This window comes from Cebus imitator, unplaced genomic scaffold, assembly GCF_001604975.1.
Source record: "Cebus imitator isolate Cc_AM_T3 unplaced genomic scaffold, Cebus_imitator-1.0 Scaffold242, whole genome shotgun sequence".
Taxonomy (NCBI): Eukaryota; Metazoa; Chordata; class Mammalia; order Primates; family Cebidae; genus Cebus; species Cebus imitator.
In genome coordinates this window covers 1,915,600-1,937,165 of record NW_016107557.1, presented here as the reverse complement: position 1 = coordinate 1,937,165, position 21,566 = coordinate 1,915,600, and the positions used below count along the sequence as shown (strand labels likewise).

General features: G+C 41.1%; 1 protein-coding gene across 4 annotated transcripts in view; it reads right to left on the bottom strand.

Moving 5' to 3' along the window:
* SPIRE1 (spire type actin nucleation factor 1) overlaps positions 1-21,566 on the bottom strand; it is a 208,234-nt gene that overhangs the window by 7,525 nt on the left and 179,143 nt on the right. For 2 of the 4 annotated variants that reach the window (XM_017498459.2, XM_037727865.1), the window contains 7 exons: positions 12,556-12,646; positions 10,995-11,137; positions 7,163-7,336; positions 2,109-2,246; positions 1,452-1,522; positions 881-908; positions 651-787 (listed from right to left, as the gene is read on the bottom strand). In XM_017498459.2, coding sequence (XP_017353948.1) covers positions 651-787; positions 881-908; positions 1,452-1,522; positions 2,109-2,246; positions 7,163-7,336; positions 10,995-11,137; positions 12,556-12,646 — 782 coding nt within the window. The remainder of the gene's footprint in view (positions 1-650; positions 788-880; positions 909-1,451; positions 1,523-2,108; positions 2,247-7,162; positions 7,337-10,994; positions 11,138-12,555; positions 12,647-21,566) is intronic. The other 2 variants (XM_017498461.2, XM_017498460.2) reach the window with 1 other exon arrangement.

The window sequence follows — 21,566 nt, the reverse complement described above, 5'->3', positions numbered from 1 at the left end:
CTTGCTAGGTTGGGGAAGTTTTCCTGGATAATATCCTGAAGAGTATTTTCCAGCTTGGATTCATTCTCTTCTTCGCATTCGGGTATGCCTATCAACTTCCATCTTTCTTAAGGCCCAGAACTAACCTTACTCTGCACCAAATGCAAAAGGACTGATACTCAGGTGGTATTTTTTCATTCATTTTCAGCTTTTGGCATAAAGCTTTATTTCTGCCTTTACAATAGTAAAGTCAATCAAAGCTATGGCAGAACATTGTAAAAAGGATTAAACAGATTTCTTTTAAAACTAGGCAAGGAGGAAAGAAGGATGAGACTGTTACATTCCAATTTCCAACTCCATTGAAAACAAGGTCAGTTTTAAAGATGACTCTTATAGGACACAGTAAAATAGTTGTTTCTAAAGAAGAAAAAAATTTAAACTATGTGATGAAAGTATCCTTCAAAAGTGGCTAGCCATTATCCTTTGAAAAGTTACCTTTGTGGAAGTTTTGGAGATTTGTGTGCAAGTCTAAAACTGTATCAAAACCAACCAACCAACAAACTAACCAACAAAAACCCCTTGAGCCTAAACCCTAACACCCAACCACAGTCCTCAAGAGTAGAACTCTTCTTCTGCAAAGGATGGTTTGACAACCCAGGCCCCTTGCTTACCTGGCAATGCTCCGAAGTGGCCGATGATGAGCAGTGGAGGGTTTATCTGACCTCGTACTACTTTCCCCTCTTTGCAGAGCAGAAGGTCCCAGTGAAAAGATAGGAAGAGTGGAGTATGGCTTGGATGGCAGCCGCATCTATTATCCCAAATAAAACTGACAATGAGCAGTACTGTTAAAGAGGCAGTCACTAAAAGAAACACAAGTATAACTAAACCAAGCTTAGCTTACCTTTTTGCAACACTGTGAGCACACTGGCCTGTAGACAAAATCATAAATGTTACTTGGTATGATACAGTGGATGCAACCGAGAGTTAGAGAAGCCTATGGCAGTACAGTTGTAAGTTTCTACAATAAACTGTAAAACTCTCCCTCCTTCTATTAGAATGTAACAAACTGACACGCTGCAAATTGCCAAAAAGATAATCTACAGAACTTAACTCTTACATTGTCTCCTATAAAATGACCAACTTACATCTGTTTGGAATTTTGTTATTTGTCTATCCGGGAATTGCATAGTAATCACATCTTATTTTTTTCTGTTCAAACATGACATATTATTAGAATGATCTTAGGTAAAATAAATAACATACAGAGAAACATTTTCTAAGTTCAATATCAAATAAATGTTTGGCTCCCTCTCTTGAGGAAATCAATGTTCCGAACCTGCAAGGATAGCACAAGGTAACAACTGAATGGGTTATTTCTAATTTTATTCCTGTGTAGAAAAATGGTGAGATAAGGAAGGTAATTCTCTTACAACTGTTAAATTTATCTTTTCATCAATTACAAAATACCTTACCTCTTACAGAACTGACAAGTATAGGACCAAGTGAAGAAGGAAAACCTCCTGGTTCGGCAACAAAAGCAGAGCTAAAAAACACAAATTTAAGAGGAAAAAAGAAGCATTGCCAATAGCAAATTTCCTAATATCCATGTTTGAATATGCTTAACATCTATATATGGGGAAGCTAATAGACAGGAAGAGGAAGATAATTCAGAAATCCCGTTTATAACAGTTGGCTCTGTGATGCTGATAATGCAGCTCTGTATTTAATTATAATTCTATTTCAAAAGATAATAAAAGGCCACAGCTCTCAAGTTTCTCCTCATCATGGAAGGTTTCTGAAAAACCCTCCTTTGTTTCTCAGACACATTTTCTTTACAGATCCTTTAAAAGTGTACTGACTAAATGCACATACGACTTTATGAAGGCATATCGTTATTTGTTATGGTTGCTCGAAAGCCTTCCAGTTTTGATTTTTAAGGGAAAAACAAAAATGCCCCCTCTTGTGAACGAGGCAGCACAGGCGCTGTCTGCTAGGATATGAACATCGCACCTCCCAAATCCCCTCTAAGATATGTTGCCACCTGGCTAGCAGATAACTCCTTCAGGAGACCATGCATGGGACTAGCCATTCTTCTACTCTTCTGATCAATCAACTTTAAACAGCACTACCTTTCCTTTTTTCAAGGCGGTGTAGATGTCTTTATACTGTTGGTATTTTTCCAGCTCTGCCTTCACCAGGACCTGGCGAATATGCATCACTTCTTCCACAGTAAGAGCGAGACATTCCACTGGGTAGCAGAATTCCTCCTGAAATTCAAAATGTCACATGAATAAGAGACTCCCACCCCCTGTTCTGGAAGCGCAAAATTTTCCTTCAGATCAGACACCTGATTAGTAGCTTCAGAGAAGAAAAGAGGTTTCCCAATACCTGTGGGAACAGCTGGCTCCCTCTGGGGACCACATCATTTCTAATCACACTAAGGCTACAGATGGCAGAAAACATTTGGGGACCAAGTGATCTACTGAAATTTCCAATAAATGAAAGTTCCTCACATTTGCTCAGGTATTCTGACTCAAGTAACTATTCTGTTAAGCAGGGCTATATTTCAAGCTATAGATATGCTTGAAATATTGAAAAAAATTTTATTCTAAACCAATTTTATGTCAGTTTTCTCCTATGCTTATAAAAAAAACATTACTTAGTGTTGTGTTGTACACTATATACCAATAGATAAAAAGTAAATCTACATTGGTCCTTTTTTTTTTGGCAGCAGGGTCACATTCTGTTACCCAGGTTGAGGGCAGTGGCATGATCATGGCTCACTGTAGCCTTGACTTCCTGGGCTCAAGTGATCCTCCCACCACAGCCTCCTAGGTAGCTGGGACTACAGGTACACGCAACCATGCCCAGCTAATTTTTTGTACTTTTTGCAGAGATCGGGTTTCACTATGTTGTCCAGGCTGGTCTTGAACTCCTGGGTTCAAGTGATCCACCCACTTCTGCCTCCTAAAGTGCTAGGATTATAGGTGTGAGCCACCATGCCCAGCCTGGCCCTGTTTTTTTTTTTTTTTTTTTTTTTTGAGACAGAGTTTCACTCTTGTTGCCCAGGATGGAGTGCAACGGCGTGATCTTGGATCACTACAACCTCCACCTCCCAGGTTCAAGCGATTCTCCTGCCTCAGCCTCCTGAGTAGCTGGGATTACAGGCATGCAACACCATGCCTGGCTAATTTTGTATTTTTAGTAGAGACGGGGTTTCTTTAGGTTGGTCAGGCTAGTCTTCAACTCCTGACCTCAGGTGATCCACCTACCTTGGCCTCCCAAAATGCTGGGATTACAGGCATGAGCCACTGTGCCTGGCCAGCCCGGCCCTGTTTTTAAAATTGGTTTGTGGTACCCAGAATAGCCAAAAGAAGATGGTTAGTAATTTTTACTGAGAAGCATTATTTAGTGATCAGTTACATCAGCACACATTTACAAATTCTAATGGTATGAGTGAAACTGGAACATGAAACTGCTGGAGCCATTTATACCCAAAAGGCAGTCTCTCCAGGCTGCCCCACAGTTCTCTAGATTTCTGTTTTTACTTTCAACAACTGCTGATAGTCAGCACTGGAAAGACTAGAGAAATGTAAAATAATTTCACAATAAATATTTATGTTGGCTGTCTTGTGTTAATGGTTTCCCTACCAGCAGCTGCGGAAGATGTTGATGTAACTGATCTCACTGAATAAGAGCCTCACGCCCATCTGCTCCCCATCCGGCCCCGCACTTGATTGGTGGATCTCAGAGAAAGACAGAACAGTCTTGTGCATTCGGACCCTGCCAGGCTGCAAGGGGCCATTGTGGTGCAGTGACACTGAAACTGAATGTTCTCAGCACAAACACATTATAATTCACTCCCACACACACACAACAGCATCGCTCACAGGCTTTCTGGAATCCAACACGCCAGTGAGAAAACATAGGACTATGAATGCAGTCAGTTTATAGAGCTTTAACAATCATTTCTGTCTTTCAATCAGAGAAAAACAAAAAATAAATCTAGGTTGCAAACTTGTCAAACATTAGCATTTTACTTAAAAAAGTAGTCTGAAGAACGACTGCATTTTACTAAAAATCCATACAAAACCATCTCTGTTCAAGCTAACTTAAGGAAATTATATTTGCTTAAAAATGCTTTCAGAAAAATCCTGCAATTGAATTTTTAAGATGAGGAGCTTATTAGTATAAGAGGGCAGGTGAGTAAGTTTATCCAGAAAGATTAAGGCTCTAAGATGCTTAAAATATTCATTTAAAAAATCAACGATCACAGTTTTCTCTTTAAACAGGAACTACGTTCAGAGATGACAGGATTAAATTGGCGTGTTCGTGTCTGCTCTGTTTTGCTCCAACTTCAGAAAAGAGTAGCTTTAATTGGGAACAATAAACTGCCTTTCTGAAGGTTAGGCCATTCAAACTGTGCACTAAGTAAGTAGTGTTAGCTGAACACAACTGAATGATGGCATTTCTCAGCTTTTAATGTATTTCAGAAGTTTTGCTATTATTTTTATTCATCAGTGATGAGTATGACTAGGGTATACTTTCTGATGGCTAACTATGACAAAATGGCTATACTGCAACAAAATAACGTGGGAGTCTAGCACATACCCAGGTAAACACTACTAGATTTATTATGTAGCAAATAACCAGATAATCAGATTTGCTTTTGTGCATGCCAAGAAGACAGCAAACAGTACCAAATTTAACTGTCTTTATAACGTAGATACCTGAGCTGTAAACCCTTCAGGCAGATGGCGATTTTTTTCATTTGTAGAGATACGCTAGCATGGCACAACAGACCTGACAGCTTGCACCTCCCTCTCTTCAGTCTTGAGTCACAAAAGGGCTTAGCAAAGCACACTTTCAACTCACTGCTTTGACCCACATGAAAATCCAGTACTTCATGGGATATAATTTATTTATTTTTTCATTTTTTTGAGACAAGGTCTCACTCTGTCACCCAGGCTGGAGAACAGTGGCACGATCTTGGCTCACTGAACCGCTGCCTCCTGGGTTCAAGTGATTCTCATACCTCAGCCTCCTGAGTAGCTGAAATTACAAGTACGCACCACCACACCTGGATTACTTTTGTGTGGAGATGGGGCTTTGCCGTGTTGGCTAGGCTGGTCTTAAATTCCTGACCTCAAGTGATCCGCCAGCCTTAGCCTCCCAAAGTGCTGGGATCACACCTGTGAGCAACCATGCCTAGCCATCATGAGATATAATTTAAAAATAGTGGATTTTTGTTTGTTTTCTTGATCTTTTTTTAAAAACACATTCAAGCAGAATACCCTTTAGTGAAATAATTTCCATCCAGTCAAATGCTAATGTTTTAATTTTGGAGTTTTCCCAAGGACAACAAAACTTTAATGCAACATAAAATGATAGTTACTGGAATAGTTTTAATTATTTTTTTTCAGTTTATAAAAATATTAATTTGACATCTCCAAAGCCAAATTAAACTTGCACAGGTCTTGTAGAGCTACTAGTGCTCTGGAATGTGGAGGGCACTCAAGGTTGCAGTGAGAGCAGGAGCCCTTTCCCAATACGCCACTGCCTGGGGCTCCCACTGTAAGTGTTCGGCCCATCTGAGTGGCCAGACATGGCTGGGGGAAGGACCACACTAGCACAACTCTAGTTCCCTTGCTTGTCCATGTGTCAATGGGACTCCCAAATTCAGGAAAGGAAGGCTAAATCTTAGAGAGCTTTAATGAAGACAATAACGTGCTATAAGACTTTAAACTTACTTCTATTCATGTCATTAAAACTGCTGAGTATTTGTGATACTATTCTGGCTATATTTTGCCATTCAAAAGGGGTCAGTTAGCCAGCACAGAGACAGCGTAATGTAAAATTTTGGTTATTGTGCCACAGAGAGAAATGGGAATAGTCATCTTTTATACAGTGTTCATGATTAGTAAAAACTTCATAAATAAGTAACTGGTATTTGAAAATTACCCAAAACAACCATTGCTTTTTGAGTTTTTAATAAACCAAAGAGAGGCAAATTTAAATAAAAATAGCAACTATTACGTTTACTCTCCTCAACCAACTATAAAACTCAAAGTGAATCCTTTCTTTGCCTAAAGTGGTATATGGCCTTAGTGTACAGGTATCTCTGTTTGGGGAGAATTGATAATAAAATGCCAGCAGTTTCTTCAATAGGGGCAGGAGTGACAGGAGTTAAAAAGCCACCCTGGCACCTGACCACATGCTGACCAAGGGCACATCTAAAATAGGAAAAAAAGGACAGAGACTTCCCCTGCATTTCATGACAAAGATCAGAGAAAGAAATGTGTTATGTCTTATTTACATTGAGTCTCCTTTCTATACTAAGATGGGCAAGAAAGAATAACCAAGAAACCAGCTGCAGGGTCATCTGTCAAGGACAAGGTTAGTAAATCCAGGGCCTTAGAGAGCCAGGCCTTGCCTGCTGTGGCACAAAGGCTGCTCTGAACACCTGCTACGTGGTAGCAGCAGCAGTTCTGATGTGGTCCTAGAGCTTTTTATTTCACTTAGAAATGTGAAGGTTCAAATAATGGTGTATTATTCTGTGTAAAAAAACCTCAAAAAACAGTAATGTAATGCAGAACTATTTAAAATAGCCACATCAATAAAAAGGAAACTTAAAATTTATCTCTGCAGAGAAGTAACATACACCCTGACTGTCATAACACAGCTTCATGACAGGTGCTGGGAACACACAGATTTCCTGAGCCCACGTCCTGTGTATGCAGGTGTCTGTGGCAGGCAGGTGGAGTCCACCATGGCTATCTGGCCTGGCAGGAGGCTGCTCTGCCCACGGAATAAGTGAGCAAATAGTCTTCTGGTGGTGGGGGGAGGCCCTAGGAGCAATGCACTCCACGGGCTCAGACTGCCTGCTGCACACAGAGAAAGATGGCAGCACTGTCCCTGCTATACAGTTAGATCACCTGAGGAGACAAACACCCACAGGTCCCTCTTATCTGATGCTGCATTTTTAGTTTGTTGTCCTTTCCCAGTTATTTCCCCTTCAACTGAGACCACAGCATGATCAGTGCATCCTGCACAAGAGTGGAATCAATGATTGGAAGCAAAGTGCTATCTAAGCTGTTAATTCTCAGAGAGCGCAACAGTTGAGGTGTCACCATCAGAGATACAGAGAATGAAATAATCCCAGACCCAGCAGAAAGAGGCCAACCTTTGAGGATTTCCACCTGCTGGTAAAAGCTCTCTCACACAGATAATACATAGCCCCTGCTACCCCAAACATGGCTGCTTCAAAAGGATGAGAGCTGAGCAGAGAAGCTGTTTGTATGGTAGAAAAAAGTGGTCGGAAAGGCGTCCTTGGCCATACACTGGTTATCCTAGGAACCTGAACAACAGATAAGGGAAAAAGAAAACGGCAGGGGGAAAAGAACAGGAGAAAATAATGCTGAACACAAATGAACTACACATAGTGATTACAGATCACAAAAGGAAAACAAAACAAAAAACACCATAAGGATGGATCAGTCCATGCCAATGCCTGCATCCACAAGTATAAATCAGTGATGAAATCACGAAGTCTTTCCTGCAGAATCTGTGTTCACACAGCAGGGATTTTTCTAATTTAGAGTCCTGTGAACACTCTGAGTTTCCTGAGTGGGGCCTGTTGTGACGAAGGACAGAGGCAACTGCTTACTGTGCCCGAGAAAGCATAAGGACATGTGCCAGGCAGCCACTTGTGCCTGCCTTGGGAAGGTACTGCCAACACGAGGTGCCTTTAGACTAGATGAGCACTCGCCCTCAGTTATTTGATCAAATGATGAAAAAAATTACTTTACACATCACAAGGGAGGGAGATACAATAAAAATAAAAATAATCAGCTGGGCGCAATGGCTCATGCCCGTAATCCCAGCACTTTGGAAGGCCGAGGCGGGTGGATCACCTGAGGTCGGGAGCTCAAGACCAGCCTGACCAACATGGAGAAACCCTGTCTCTACTAAAAATGCAAAATTAGCCGGGCATGGTGGTGCATGCCTGTAATCTCAGCTACTCGGGAGGCTGAGACAGGAGAATCACTTGAACCCAGGAGGCAGAGGTAGCGGTAAGCCAAGATCACACCATTGCACACCAGCCTGTGCGACAAAAGCGAAACTCCATCTCAAAAAAAAAAAAAAAAAAAAAAAAAAAAAAAATCAATAAAACATTCCTGCCATTTTCAGTTGAGGAGTTATAAACACAAACTGATTCTATGTTTTCTAAAATGCAGCTACATTTTTCAATTAATTACACTTATAAAAACAATACTTACCAAGCTATAGGGCGTTACTACAAGGTATGATTTTATGGGTTTCCCAAGATAAGCTATTAGCAAGAAAGATCATTTAATTTTGTCTCCACTGGTGCTCGGAGGCCTATATGAACTTTGCTCCTTGCCCTCAGTCTGACGACCATTGTTGAGTGCTGACCAGAGGGGCCCTCCCACTGCCTGCTTGCCGAGACCTTCTTCAGTGATTGCAAATTAGTTTATCTTGCTCTCCTTCCTGCTCCACAAAGTAACAGTGCATGGCCTGACCAAGCACACACTAAGAGCTCCAAGAAACAGACATGTTCATGGGCCCTTGGTGTTGGCTTAAGGTCTTAGCATAACTTCTATTATTAGCTGAAACTACTTTACAGCAAATCTGATAGTTCCTTTACATTGTTAATTTTAAACTTAAGTCTAACCTCAATAATGACATTGTATGATTACGTAACAGCCAGTTACAAGCTAAATGATAGACTGGCTTCTAGGAAAAGCTGTGTGAAGACGAGAATACCCTAATAATTAGACTTATGAAAAAAAACACAAATTATCTCTTACATATATATACATACACACACATACACATATACACACATGTACACATATGTGTGTATATATATGTATATACACTTTTTAGAGACAGAGTATTGCTCTGTCACCTATGCTGGAGTGGAGTGGCACAATCTTAGTTCACTGCGGCGTCAAACTCCTGGGCTCAAGAGACCCTCCCTGTGCAGCATCCTGAGTAGCTGGGATTACAGGCACGCACCACAACATCTAAGTTTTTAATTAAAAATTTTGTAGAGACAGAGATTTCATTGAGTTGCCCAGGCTGGTCTCAAACTTCTGGCCTCAGGCGATTCTCTTCCTTGGGCCTCCCAAAGTGCTGGGATCATAGGGGTGAGCCACTGAGCCTGGCCCCTCTTATGTGTTTTAAAGTTGTGATAATAACGATATATTTTGGTAAAAGCAACAACTTATTCACATGAAAACAAGTTTTTGGATTTTTAAGTTTGAATCCGTCTGGTCAGAGTTCTGTTTTCCTGTTGGTAAACCACTGACAAGGCTACAATTTGATCAAATAGCTGTGTTTTGGTGATTATTCTAGAGCTAGAAGAATTCTATCAGGTATGGCCATAAAATTATTAGTTCTTCAATTTCACTGTTTTCGAATAGAGATAACTGACTAAATGTTAACATTCTAAGCTCTGTTCAAAATCCTTGTCTTTGGCTGGGCATGGTGACTCGCACCTGCAATCCCAGCACTTTGGGAGGCTATGCTGGTCAACATGGTGAAACCCTGACTCTACTAAAAATACAAAAAATTTAGCTGGGCTTGGTGGTGCAGGCCTGTAGTCCCAGCTACTCAGGTGGCTGAGGCATAAGGGTCGCTTGAACCCGGGAGGTGGATGTTGAAGTGAGCCAAGATCGTGCTACTGCACTCCAGCTAGCAACAGAGCGAGACTCAGTCTCAAAAAAACAAAACAAAACAAAATCCTGTCTTCACAATAACTGCATTATCTCCCATCTGTTATTACTTTAATTGAAACTCTAACAATTCATCACAGCCTTAAAAAAAAGGACTTAAGCATTAAATGTATTCTAGTATTTTTTATTCGAATAAAAAATACTAGAATATTTTTTCTAGAATACAAAATATTTTCTAGAATAATATTTTAGAAATATTTAGAAAATATTTTCTAGAATATTATTTTATTCTAGAATAAAAAATACTAGAATACATTTGTGTTTGAATACATTGTGTTTGAATATTTGAAAACACATTAGATATCTGACTGTGGGTAGAATATTAATTGTAGCCATGCATCTTGCCTATAAATATTTCAGAAGCCAAGTGGGGCTACAAAAGTGTCTTTGGAGAACTCCTTTGGCTGGGAGATCTATTAATTCCTCCTGGCAGACCCTTGTGTGCTGTCCACTGTCCTGAGAAATGGGCACCCACTGTAAGAACCTGCAAGTCTCTGGAAAACAGCAAAAACTGTTAACCAGTTCCACCAAAATAACACTACTGGCCCCAAATATCACAAAACATACTAGAAAACAAGGTACAGTGGTTATTAATGGATCAAAATTCTCCCTCTTGTACTTTTGCCTCAATAAGATCATCTACTGTAGTCATTTTGCTAAGAGTTTTTTGGTCAATTTTTAACAATTTTTATAGCATTTGAAAGAAAGCAAGCATTTCTTTAGTAATAAACCATACTTTCAACCACTGATAAATTTTCTGGAGGAAAAAAAGAGCTCAAAATGAACAAACACTGTCAAGATTCATTTAAGTTACTGATAGTGTTTGGACAAGGTGTCACTCTGTCGCCCAGGCTGGAGTGCAGTGGTACAATCATAGCTCACTGCAGCCTTAACCTCTTGGGTACAAGTGATTCTCTCACCTCATCCTCCCAAGTAGCTGGGACCACAGGTATGCACTACCACACCAGGCTCATTATTTTAATTTTTGTAGAGATGGGATCTCACGATGTTGCTGAGGCTCGTCTTGAACTCCTGGAGTCAAGCAATCCTCCCACCTCGGCCTCCCAAAGTGTTGGGATTACAGGCATGAGCCACTATGCACAGCTGTTTGTTTTCTTTAGCTATTAAGTAAGTTATTCAAAGTTCATTCTAACTTTTGCAAGTTCTTTTCTCCTTATCATCTTCATAAGAAAGCTATCGACTTTAGGTCTTCTATTTGATCCCTAAGTTACTAGTGGTCTTTCCTGTACTTACAAGAGAGCGGGAACTCTGCCTGGAAGGAGGCAGGAACTGCCTCACGTTAGTAGGCGTTTCCTTTTCAATGGAATGTCGTCTCTGGGGTGGCTGCCGTCTCTCTGGCTGGGGTGTTGATGATATGGGCAGGAACTTTGGAGGCTCTAAAGATTTAACCAAATGAAATAAAACTCACTGTGAATTTTCTAACACAAAACCCTTTGACATTTGTGACAAACACGGTATTTGAAGATGAATTATTTATTTCATTGGAGAGCTATTTTAAGATGGCAATGGTAATCCTTAGGAGCAGACTCTGAGGACTGTTACAGAAGAATCTTTGCAAAGTAAATTTGCTAAAGAAATAGCAAGAAAAAAGGAAGAATGTTAGGTGTGGCCAGAAAGATTCACAAATCATACAAAAATTTTCAAGTGTACCCTCTTTTTACATTCTCTTTTTAAAGATAAAATAAAGGACACCCTTCTTTCTACGTTTACCAAGACATTTTGTTTTTAAGTTTATATTAAACTGTATTTAAACTGCAAAAAGTAGGCTTCAGCTTTGATGTTAATATTGTACCACTGTCCTCCTCTGCCTAGTAACATTTTAAGATAGTGTTTAAAAGGAGAATGCTTTAGCATCTGAACGGTTCTGGATTCACTTTTTGAGAACTTAAGGAGAACATTAGAAATAAATTACGGTGCCAGAGTTTTATTTAGTGCTTCCTCCTACTCTATGTACAAAGCAGAGCTGCTAAAATGTAGTGGGTGTAGAAAGTGAGAGTCAACACAAAGTTACATATGATCCATCCATTTAGACCGCCCCACCAAGAGAAACCACTAAGGAAAATACAGATATAATTTCCACAGTCCAGAAAAGATACAGAATTCCATTATGTGATCCAACTGGGTCCCTACAATATTTAATAGGCTTGGTCAAATACCAATTGTGGATAACTAGCCAGCACTGACTACTTTTTATATAATCTGTGTAAATAATAAAAACACTACTTAAAGAATTTTTGCATATGAGAAATCAAGCCAATATATAATTTTTAATCCTTCATAATGATCTTATAAATGAAAAGGATTATTAAAAGGCTTTAAAAATCCCTTAACTTTAGATATCTGTGTTCAGAAACTATCTCCTAAAGATTTATAAATATGTTTTCACTATCTACACAGGTTTTTGAATATGGGTGTCTGTGGGTCGTAGGTGGAGTGATAATAAATATGGTTTTTTAGGGCTTCTGGTTTAAATTTAGCCAAGGAGGTACTCTATCTAAAACAAAACAAAACAAAACAAAACACATACAACTGATTTATATATTTCCCATGACTATTGTTCATAAAAACTAATGTGCCTGCTCTGTCATAAGACCCTGAGGCCTGGTGAACAGGTTAGCCCTACCTTATGATGACACCCTTGGAAAATGAGTATTTCATCTCCTGATCAGTGAAATGCCAGAGTTAGTTCTTTCTACCCCAAATGATCACAAGGTACTCTGGAATCCTTGCTCTAGGTCAAGTGTGTTTTGTAATAAGATATCTGACTCTCGATCTTTGCACCACAACTACTCACTCTTCCTCGTGGACATGGCCTCCAGGACTGGATCTTCAGGGAAAGAGGGAGACACGCTGCTGCTGCTGGTCGACTTGTGCAGGGTTTCCTCCTGAGTGAAGTACAGGTGGAGAAATCGATTTCTTAGACATTTGTGCTCTCATGCTATATGCTACTTAATACCATTTTATTATTAAACAGTTATTTTAACATGAGGCACCAAATTACGTCAAAGTTTCAAGGCAAGTGAAGACAAACTACAGGGGGTCTAAAATTAGACAGGTCTGGGTTTGTGCCTTGGCTCTGCCCTGATTAGGGTGATGTAACACTGAGCATGCTTCTTTCTTTTCTTTGGAGACAGGGTCTCCCTGTTTCTCTGGCTGCAGTGCAGTGGTGTGATCTTGGCTCACTGCAGCCTCCACCTTCTGGGTCCAAGTGATCCTCCCACCTTGGATACATGTGATTCTCTCACCTCATCCTCTCAAGTAGCTGGGACCACAGGTGTGCACTACCACACCTGGCTCATTATTTTAATTTTTGCAGAGATGGGATCTCACAATGTTGCTGAGGCTGGTTTTGAACTCCTAGAGTCAAGCAATCCTCCCACCTCGGCCTCCCAAAGTGTTGGGATTATAGGCAGGATCAGTAGCCAGGATCACAGGTGTACACTTCCACACCCAGCTAATTTTTAAATTTTTTTGTAGAGACAGGGGTCTTCCTATGTTGCCCAGTCTGGCCTTGAGCTCAAGTGATCCTCCCACCTCAAAGTTCTGCAGTAACAGGTGTGAGCCACTGCACCAGGCCTGAGGATGCTTCTTATCTTAGTTTTATCATTGTGAAAGAGAGTATTTATCACTTTTTCCATAGTGTTATTGGAAAGATTAAATGAGGTAATACATTCAAAATGCTTAACACATTACCTGGCACACAATAAAACAGTGGTTAATATTATAAGGGAAACTGAGGTCAGGAGTTCAAGACCAGCCTGGCCAACATGGTGAAACCCTGTCTCTACTAAAAATACAAAATTTAGCTGGGCAAGGCGGCAGGTGCCTATAATACCAGCTACCTGAGAGGCTGAGGCAGGAGAATCACTTGAACACGGGAGGCAGAGGTTGCAGTGAGCCAAGATTGCACCACTGTACTCCAGCCTGGGCGACAGGGCAAGACTCCATCTCAAAAGAAAAAAAAAAGGTCAGGTACAGTGGCTCACACCTATAATCCCAGCACTCTGGGAAGCTGAGGTGGGCGGATCATCAAGTCAGGAATTCCAGACTAGCCTAGCCAGCACAGTGAATCTCCATCTCTACTAAAAATGCAAATATGAGCTGGGCATGATAGTGCACGCCTATAGTCCCAGCTACTTGGGAGTCTGAGGCAGGAGAATTGCTTGACCCTGGGAGGCAGAGATTGCAGTAAGCTGAGTTCGTGCCACTGCACTCCAGCCTGGGCGACAGAGCAAGACTCTGTCTCAAAAAAGAAAAAAAAAAAAAAGAAAAATGTCTACATTGTACCAAACAAAATTAAAATTCCTATTACCAGTGAGAAGAGATCCTAACTTGTTTTAGACTAAACCAAAATGAAGTGTATTTATTCACAAAATATTTACTAAATACTTTGTGATATAAACATTAACATGTAATTTCTACTTAGTATCTAAATTTTTAAACACAAAAGGAAGAATATTAGGCAAATATATTCACTCATGACTATGTGAGATTAATAGTGAAAATTATTTGATGTTCTTAGCTAAAATAACAAAAATTAAAAAAAATTTTCAATTGTTTTATTTTGCTTTAAGCTCTGGGATACATGTGTAGGATGTGCAGGTTTGTTACATAGGTAAATGTGTGCCACGGTGGTTTGCTGTGGCTATCAACCCATCACCTAGGTATTAAGCTCAGCATAAAATAATTTTTTAATAATTAGCTATTCACCAAAAACTGGCCTGACCTAAAACCTACTGCTGAAATCATTAGTTTCATGTAAGCTACAATACAGAGTCTGGTCAAAGAACAGGGCAAGAAAAAAGGCCATGTAAGCCACATAGTTCAAACAAAAAAGGGCTAGGCTGGGCGAACTGGCTCACGCCTGTTATGCCAGCACTTTGGGAGGCTAAGACAGGCAAATCACTTGACGTCAGGACCTCGGGAATAGCCTGGCCAACATGGTGAAACTCCGTCTCTACTAAAAACACAAAAATTAGCTGGATGTGGTGGCAGGTGTCTGTAATCCCCGCTCCTCAGGAAGCTGAGGCATAAGAATCACCTGAGCCTGGGAGGCAGAGGTTGCAGTGAGCTGGGATCATGCCACTGCACTCCAACCTAGGCGACAGAGTGAGACTCTGTCTCAAAACACAAAAACCAAAAAAATCAAAAAAGGTTTAAACAGTGACCTCCACACTTTTGGGACTTATGAAGAACAAATCAGGCACTGTAAGCAAAGCCTCTATCCCAGATATGATGCAGGTCACACTAATCTCCAAAAAAGCTCGCACGCAATTAGAACAATCTTTTTCTGTTTACAGAAGGTCAGAAGGAAATAAAAGCAGAGAGTATCTCTTAGGAAAAGGAATAAAGAAGTTATATACAGTACTTCCCAAATAATTATCTGCTGAGGAGTCATACACAATACTTCCCAAATAATTATCTGCTACCGTGATTAAAACAGCAGAAACCATCCCTGTGCCTCACACGCTTCACCCACCTTTGCTAGCAATATTTTTGTAGTCTAACTTTACATGTTGTTACCTTTGTAGTGTTAAGGGAGAACTGGATCATGTTTCTTTACTCCAGCGTAGAAACTATTTAGAGTTAAATTTTGTACAATGAAAATATCATAATTGGCCGGGTATGGTGGCTCACGCCTGTAATCCAAGCACTTTGGAGGCCAAGGCAGGCAGATCACCAGAGGTTGGGAGTTCAAGACCAGCCTGACCAACATGGTGAAACGCCGTCTTAAAAAAAAAAAAGAAAATACCATATGTAATTCTGTAAGAAAACTATCTCTGAGAAAAAGATGGCTCTATAAACAAATAAGTATATCAGTCAGAATGAAGTTTTTTTTTTTTTTTTTTTTTAGTTGGAGTCTCGCTCTGTCGCCCAGACTGGAGTACAGTGGCACAATCCCGGCTCACTGCAACCTCTGCCTCCCAGATTCAAATGATTCTTCTGCCTCAGCCTTCTAAGTAGCTGGGACTACAGGTGCACACCACCACATCTGGCTAATTTTTGTATTTTTAATAGAGACAGGGTTTCACCACATTGGCCAGGCTGGTGTCGAACTCCTGACCTCATGATCTGCCCGCCTCAGTCTCCCAAAGCGCTGAGATTACAGGCATGAGCCATCGCGCCAGGCCAGAATGAAGTCTTTTATAAGAAATAAAAAAGACCAGTAATTTTATGACCACAAATGTTAAAATTCCAAAGAAAATTGAAAACATGAGAAGCATAGTAATCTGTATCTGAAGTGGTGGAGCCAGAGCACACTACTGCAGTTCAGCACTGGCCACACTTCCACTCAGCTCAAAGAACACCAACATCTGGCCATACATGTGATGTGGCTCTCTCAAGTTTACTTTATATTTCATGTCCTTTTTACGTACGTGTTGACCTCCAAAACAAGGAGAGCAGTGGAGGGAAGCTTTGCTGGAAGGGGCTCTTTCTCTCATTCAGACTTTATTCTCAGTGAAGTCCTATAAAACCTCAAAGCTGGATTTTTCCACCACTGCTTCTGATCTTTAAAATGACTACTCAATGTTTGATGATCCTGACAGTCCTTTGAAGAAGCAAAACAACTTAATCAATAGGCTTCACTGTGTCCAAATGAGCCAGTTCCACTCTAATCAGTCAGAAGAACCTGAGTGCACAATTCAGCATTTCTCAGCATCTTTTTCATCTAGAAAATGTGGTTAGGTCGAATATTCTTTACAGTCCTCTCCAGGTCAAAAATGTTTTTCCTTTCCGGGCACGGTGCCTCACACTTGTTTCCCAGCACTTTGGGAGGCTGAGGCCAGAGGATCTCTTGAGCCTGAGAGTTTGAGACAGCCTAGGCAACATGGTGAGAGCCCATTTCTACAAAAAATAATAAGAAAAAAAAGAGCCACGTGTGGTGGCATACCCCTAAGGTCCTAGCTACTTGGGAACCTGAAGCAGGAGGACCCCTTGAGCACACGAGGTCGAGGCTGCAATGAGCTGTGTTTGCACCACTACACTATAGCCTGAGTGACAGAGTGAGACCTTGCCTGGAAAATAAGTCTAAGAAAGTCTTTCCTGAATCTCCCTTTCCAAAGTAACACTAAAAATTTGTAGATATGGTTCTAGGGGAATTAAAATTTCAGTTTAGGTGAATTTAAAGGTAAATTTGATTTTTAAATCTTTTTATTTATTATTTTTTGAGACAAGGTCTCACTCATTCAACCAGGCTGGAGTGCAGTGGCATAATCTGTTCACTGCAACCTCTTCCTCTTGGGTTCAACCGATTCTCCTGCCTTAGCCTCCCGAGTGGGTGAGATTACTGGCAAGTGTGCCACCATGCATGGTTAATTTTTATATATTTTTTTAGTAGAGATGGGGTTTCGCTACATTGGCCAGTCTGGTCTCGAACTCCTGACCTCAAGTGATCCTCCTGCCTTAGCCTCCCAAAGTGCTGGGATTACAGGCCTAAGCCACCGCATTGGCCACATTCTGATTTTTTTTTTTTTCATCTTAATAATGCTGAATACTTTTATTTTACTCTCACTCTTTTTTTAAAATATATATACTTTACTAGATCTCATGAGACTCTTCCAGATGCAATTGAGGCAAAACTAGATTTTGGCACTAAGAGGGTGCATTCTCTATTTAAAAAGCAGTAACACAAGAAAACCACATAACATATTCAGTTTTTATTTTCATTAATAAGTTAATTCAAGACAGGGTCTTACTCTATTGCCCAGGCTGGAGTGCAGTAGTGCACTCATGGCCCACTGCAGCCTTGACCTCCAGGGCTCAAGTGATCCTCCCATCTCAACTTCCCAAGTATCTGCGACTACAGACATGTGCCACCATGCCCAGCTGGAATGGTGCTAATTTTTTTTAAAAAACATTTGTTGTAGAGACGGGGTCTCACTATGTTGTCCAGACTGGTCTTGAATTCCTGGCCTCAAGTGATCCTCCTGCCTTGGATTCCCAAAGTGCTAGGATTACAGGCATAATCCTATACTGGCCACCATGTGTGGCCGGTATATTAATTTCTTAAAAAATGCTTTTGCAAAAAGGAAATAACTAAGGTTTGACATTAGAATCTGATGTACCTTGATTACCCAATGCACATACAATATACTGAAATATTACAGATATAAAGAACTGTTTTAAATTTTACGCTGCTCCCCCAGAAGTGTTCATGTTCCTCTGTCCCTTACTACCCACAAAAGGCAGCTGCACACAACTTTCTGATTGCTTAAAATGAATCTTCTCCAGGATTAGTTCTTGTCCCAGAGGAATCACAAAGGCCCTCAGAAGGAGGGCCAGGGAACTTTTAAAGGTCAGGTCTCCTGAGAGAAGAGTGTGTGTGTTCACATGTGTGTGCATATGTGTGGGTACATGCATGTGTGTGTACAGACTCCTGTTTGCTGCATGCCGTCTCATGTCTATTTCTACTACCTAATCACTTTTTGCTTGTCTGGGGAATTCTGATGGGTCTCTGACATCTCTAGAACATGAGTTGCTTCTACTGCCTGACCTGCTTCCCAAAATCTGCTTGTGTTTTTTGTCTGATCTCAGTGACTGGCTGATCCTCAGAGTCAGGGCTTCTCTAGCTCAGAACCGTGCCTGCAGGAAAGCCTCCTGCACTGCTGCTTTGCTCCAGGGCCCACTGGCACCGAATACGGCCAGAGTATAGTTTCAGGGGCCAGTATGGGTACTTAACTCACTTAACAGGAATGGAAATCTTCCTCTTCCAGAAAAGAGGTTCAAAGAGGGCTCAGACACAGCTCCTTTGTTTAGCTTTTCCACTGGAAGCTTTGATATGCTACAATCAAAACTCATCTTTCCTTAAAAAAAACTTACCCAAAATAGGCTAGGAGAGGTTATTAGAGATAAACCAGAACCACTGAAATTAGGTTTCCAAGAACTGAAAAAAAAAGAGTAATGGAAAAAAGGTCTGGTGTGTGTGGGCGGGGGGCTAAAAGAGGGGGTCTGTGACTAAAACACTATGTGGCTTTTCTAACTCAGTCTCTACCAGGCTGCTGTTTTGTCACTGAAAAGTAAAAATGCTGGACAAAATTTCTAAGGCCCCTTCTAGTTAAAAAAATATTTTTTTGTTTGTTCGTTTTGTTTTTTGACACTAGAGTCTTGCTCTTCAAGTGATTCTCATGTCTCAGCCTCCCAAATACTGGGATTAGAACCATGTGCCACCACACCTGGCTGATTTTTGTATTTTTAGTAGATATGGGGTTTCACTATGTTGGCCAGGTTTGTCTTGAACTTCTGGCCTTAAGTGATCCATCTGCCTTGGCCTCTCAGTGCTCAAATGACAGGCGTGAGCCAGCACACCCAGCTTGTGTTCAGTTTGGGCATTCTCATGTACAGTGAGAATACTAGCAAATTCATGAGATATATGGCCTTCAGAGTTAGAGAGACTTGAGTTTAAAATCTAACATTATCATTTACCAGCTCTTTGAACTTAGACAACCATTTTGTGTCTCTCTTTTTTTCTGAGACAGAAGTCTAGCCTTGTCACCCCTGCTGGAGTGCAATGGCAGGATCTCAGTTCACTGGAGCCTCCACCTCTGGAGTTGAAGTGATTCTCATGCCTCAGCCTCCCGAGTAGCTCAATTACAGGTTGTACACCACCACACTGGGCTAATTTTTATCTTTTCAGTAGATACGGGATTTTGCCATGTTGATCAGGCTATCTTGAACTCCTGACCTCAAGTGATCTGCACACCATGGCCTCCCAAAGTGCTGGGATTATAGCTGTGGGCCACTGTGCCTGGCCAGTTTTCTTATTTATCTTTTATACAAGGATCATAGCTGGCATCCATGGTCTTTGTAAAAAAGACAGATTTGATTTATATCTAAAGTCTAACATACGCTGGGCATGGTGGCTCATGCCTGTAATCCTAGCACTTTAGGAGGCCGAGACAAGAGGACTGCTTGAGACTAGGAGTTCAAGACCCCTGTCTCTATAAAAAAATGAATCCAAACAACAAAAACCCCAGCAACAATGAAAGTCTAACACAGGGTTAGCACAATACAAAATAGTCATTGTAGGGTCACCGTGCCCAGCGTTTTTGTTTCTTGTTTTCTTTTGGTTTTTTTTTGAGACAGGGTCTCATTCCACCACCGGGACTGAAGTACAGAGGTAATCACAGCTCACTGCAGCCTTGACCCCTTGGCTTACGTGATCCTCCCACCTCAGCCTCCCAAGTAGCAGGGATTACAGGCATGTGTCACCATGCCAAACTAATTTCTTGTATTTTTAGTAAAAACGGAGTTTTGCCATGTTGACCAGGCTGGTCTTGAACTCCTGGGCTCAAGTGAACTGCCCTGCCTCAGCCTCCCATAGTGCTGGGAGCCCAGGAGTTCAAGTCCCAGGCTGGAGTTCAGTGGCAATGATTATAGCTCACTATAGCCTTGAAATCACTTGAGGATCCTCAAGTGATCCTCCTGCCTCAGCCTTCCAGTAGCTAGGACTACAGGTGTGCACCAGATGAAGTCTGGCTCTGCTGCCTAGGCTGGGGTGCAGTGGTGTGATCTTGGCTCACTGTAACTTCCGCCTCCTGAGTTCAAGCAATTCTCCTGCCTCAGTCTCCCAAGTAGCTGGGATTACAGGCACGTACCATAATGCCCAGCTATATTTTGTATTTTTAGTAGAGACAGAGTTTTGCCATGTTGGCTAGGCTGGTCTTGAACTCCTGAACTCAAGTGATCCACCCACCTCAGCCTCCCAAAGTGCTGGGATTACAGGCGTGAGGCACCATGCCCAGCCAATTTTTTTTTTTTTGTAGAGATGGAGGTCTTGCTATGTTGCTCAAGCTGGTCTCAAACTCTTGATCTTGAGTGATCTGACTACCTTGGTCTCCCAGAGTGCTAAGATTATAGCTGTGAGCCACCCACCTGACTCATTACAGTTTTCTTTAAGGCACTTAGCAATATGTATCAAAAGCTACACAAATGTCCATTCTTTCACACAGAAAATTCAGTTCTGACAAAAAAAAAATTGAGAAACGGAAGCAAAAATATAACGATGCTCACAATACTGTTGCTATTTATAATGGTAGAAAATTGCAAACAGCCTAAATGTTAAAAAATAGAGGACTGAGTAGATAAAATACAGTAGGTTATTACTGTGGAATAAACCACACAGATCAGGCATCATGTTGGAAAAGGACATTTAATCAAATGGAAGTTGCTCATATTTTGTTAATTAAAAAGCAAGTCAGGGTCTTTGTTCTTAATTAAGGAGTTTTTTTTTTTTCAATTTTTCTTGATTGCATTTTAGGTTTAGGGGTACATGTGAAGAACATGCAAGATTGTTGCATAGGTACACACACATGGCAGTGTGATGTGCTGCCTTTCTCCCCATCACCAATATCTGCATATTTCTCCCCAAGCTATCTCTCCCCAACCCCCGCCCCGCTGCTATCCCTCCCCTATTTCGCCACTACAGATCCCAGTGTGTGATGCTCCCCTCCCTGTGTCCATGTGTTCTCATTGTTCAACATCCACCTATAAGTGAGAACATGCGGTGTCTGATTTTCTGTTCTTGTGTCAGTTTGCTGAGAATGATGGTTTCCAGCTTCATCCTGTCCCTACAAAGGACACAAACTCATCATTTTAGATGGCTGCATAGTATTCCATGGTGTATATGTGCCACATTTTCCCTGTCCAGTCTATCATTGATGGGCATTTGGGTTGGTTCCAGGTCTTTGCTACTGTAAACAGTGCTGCAATGAACATTCGTGTGCATGTGTCCTTATAGTAGAACGATTTACAATCCTTTGGATATATACCCAGTAATGGGATTGCTGGGTCAAATGGAAATTCTAT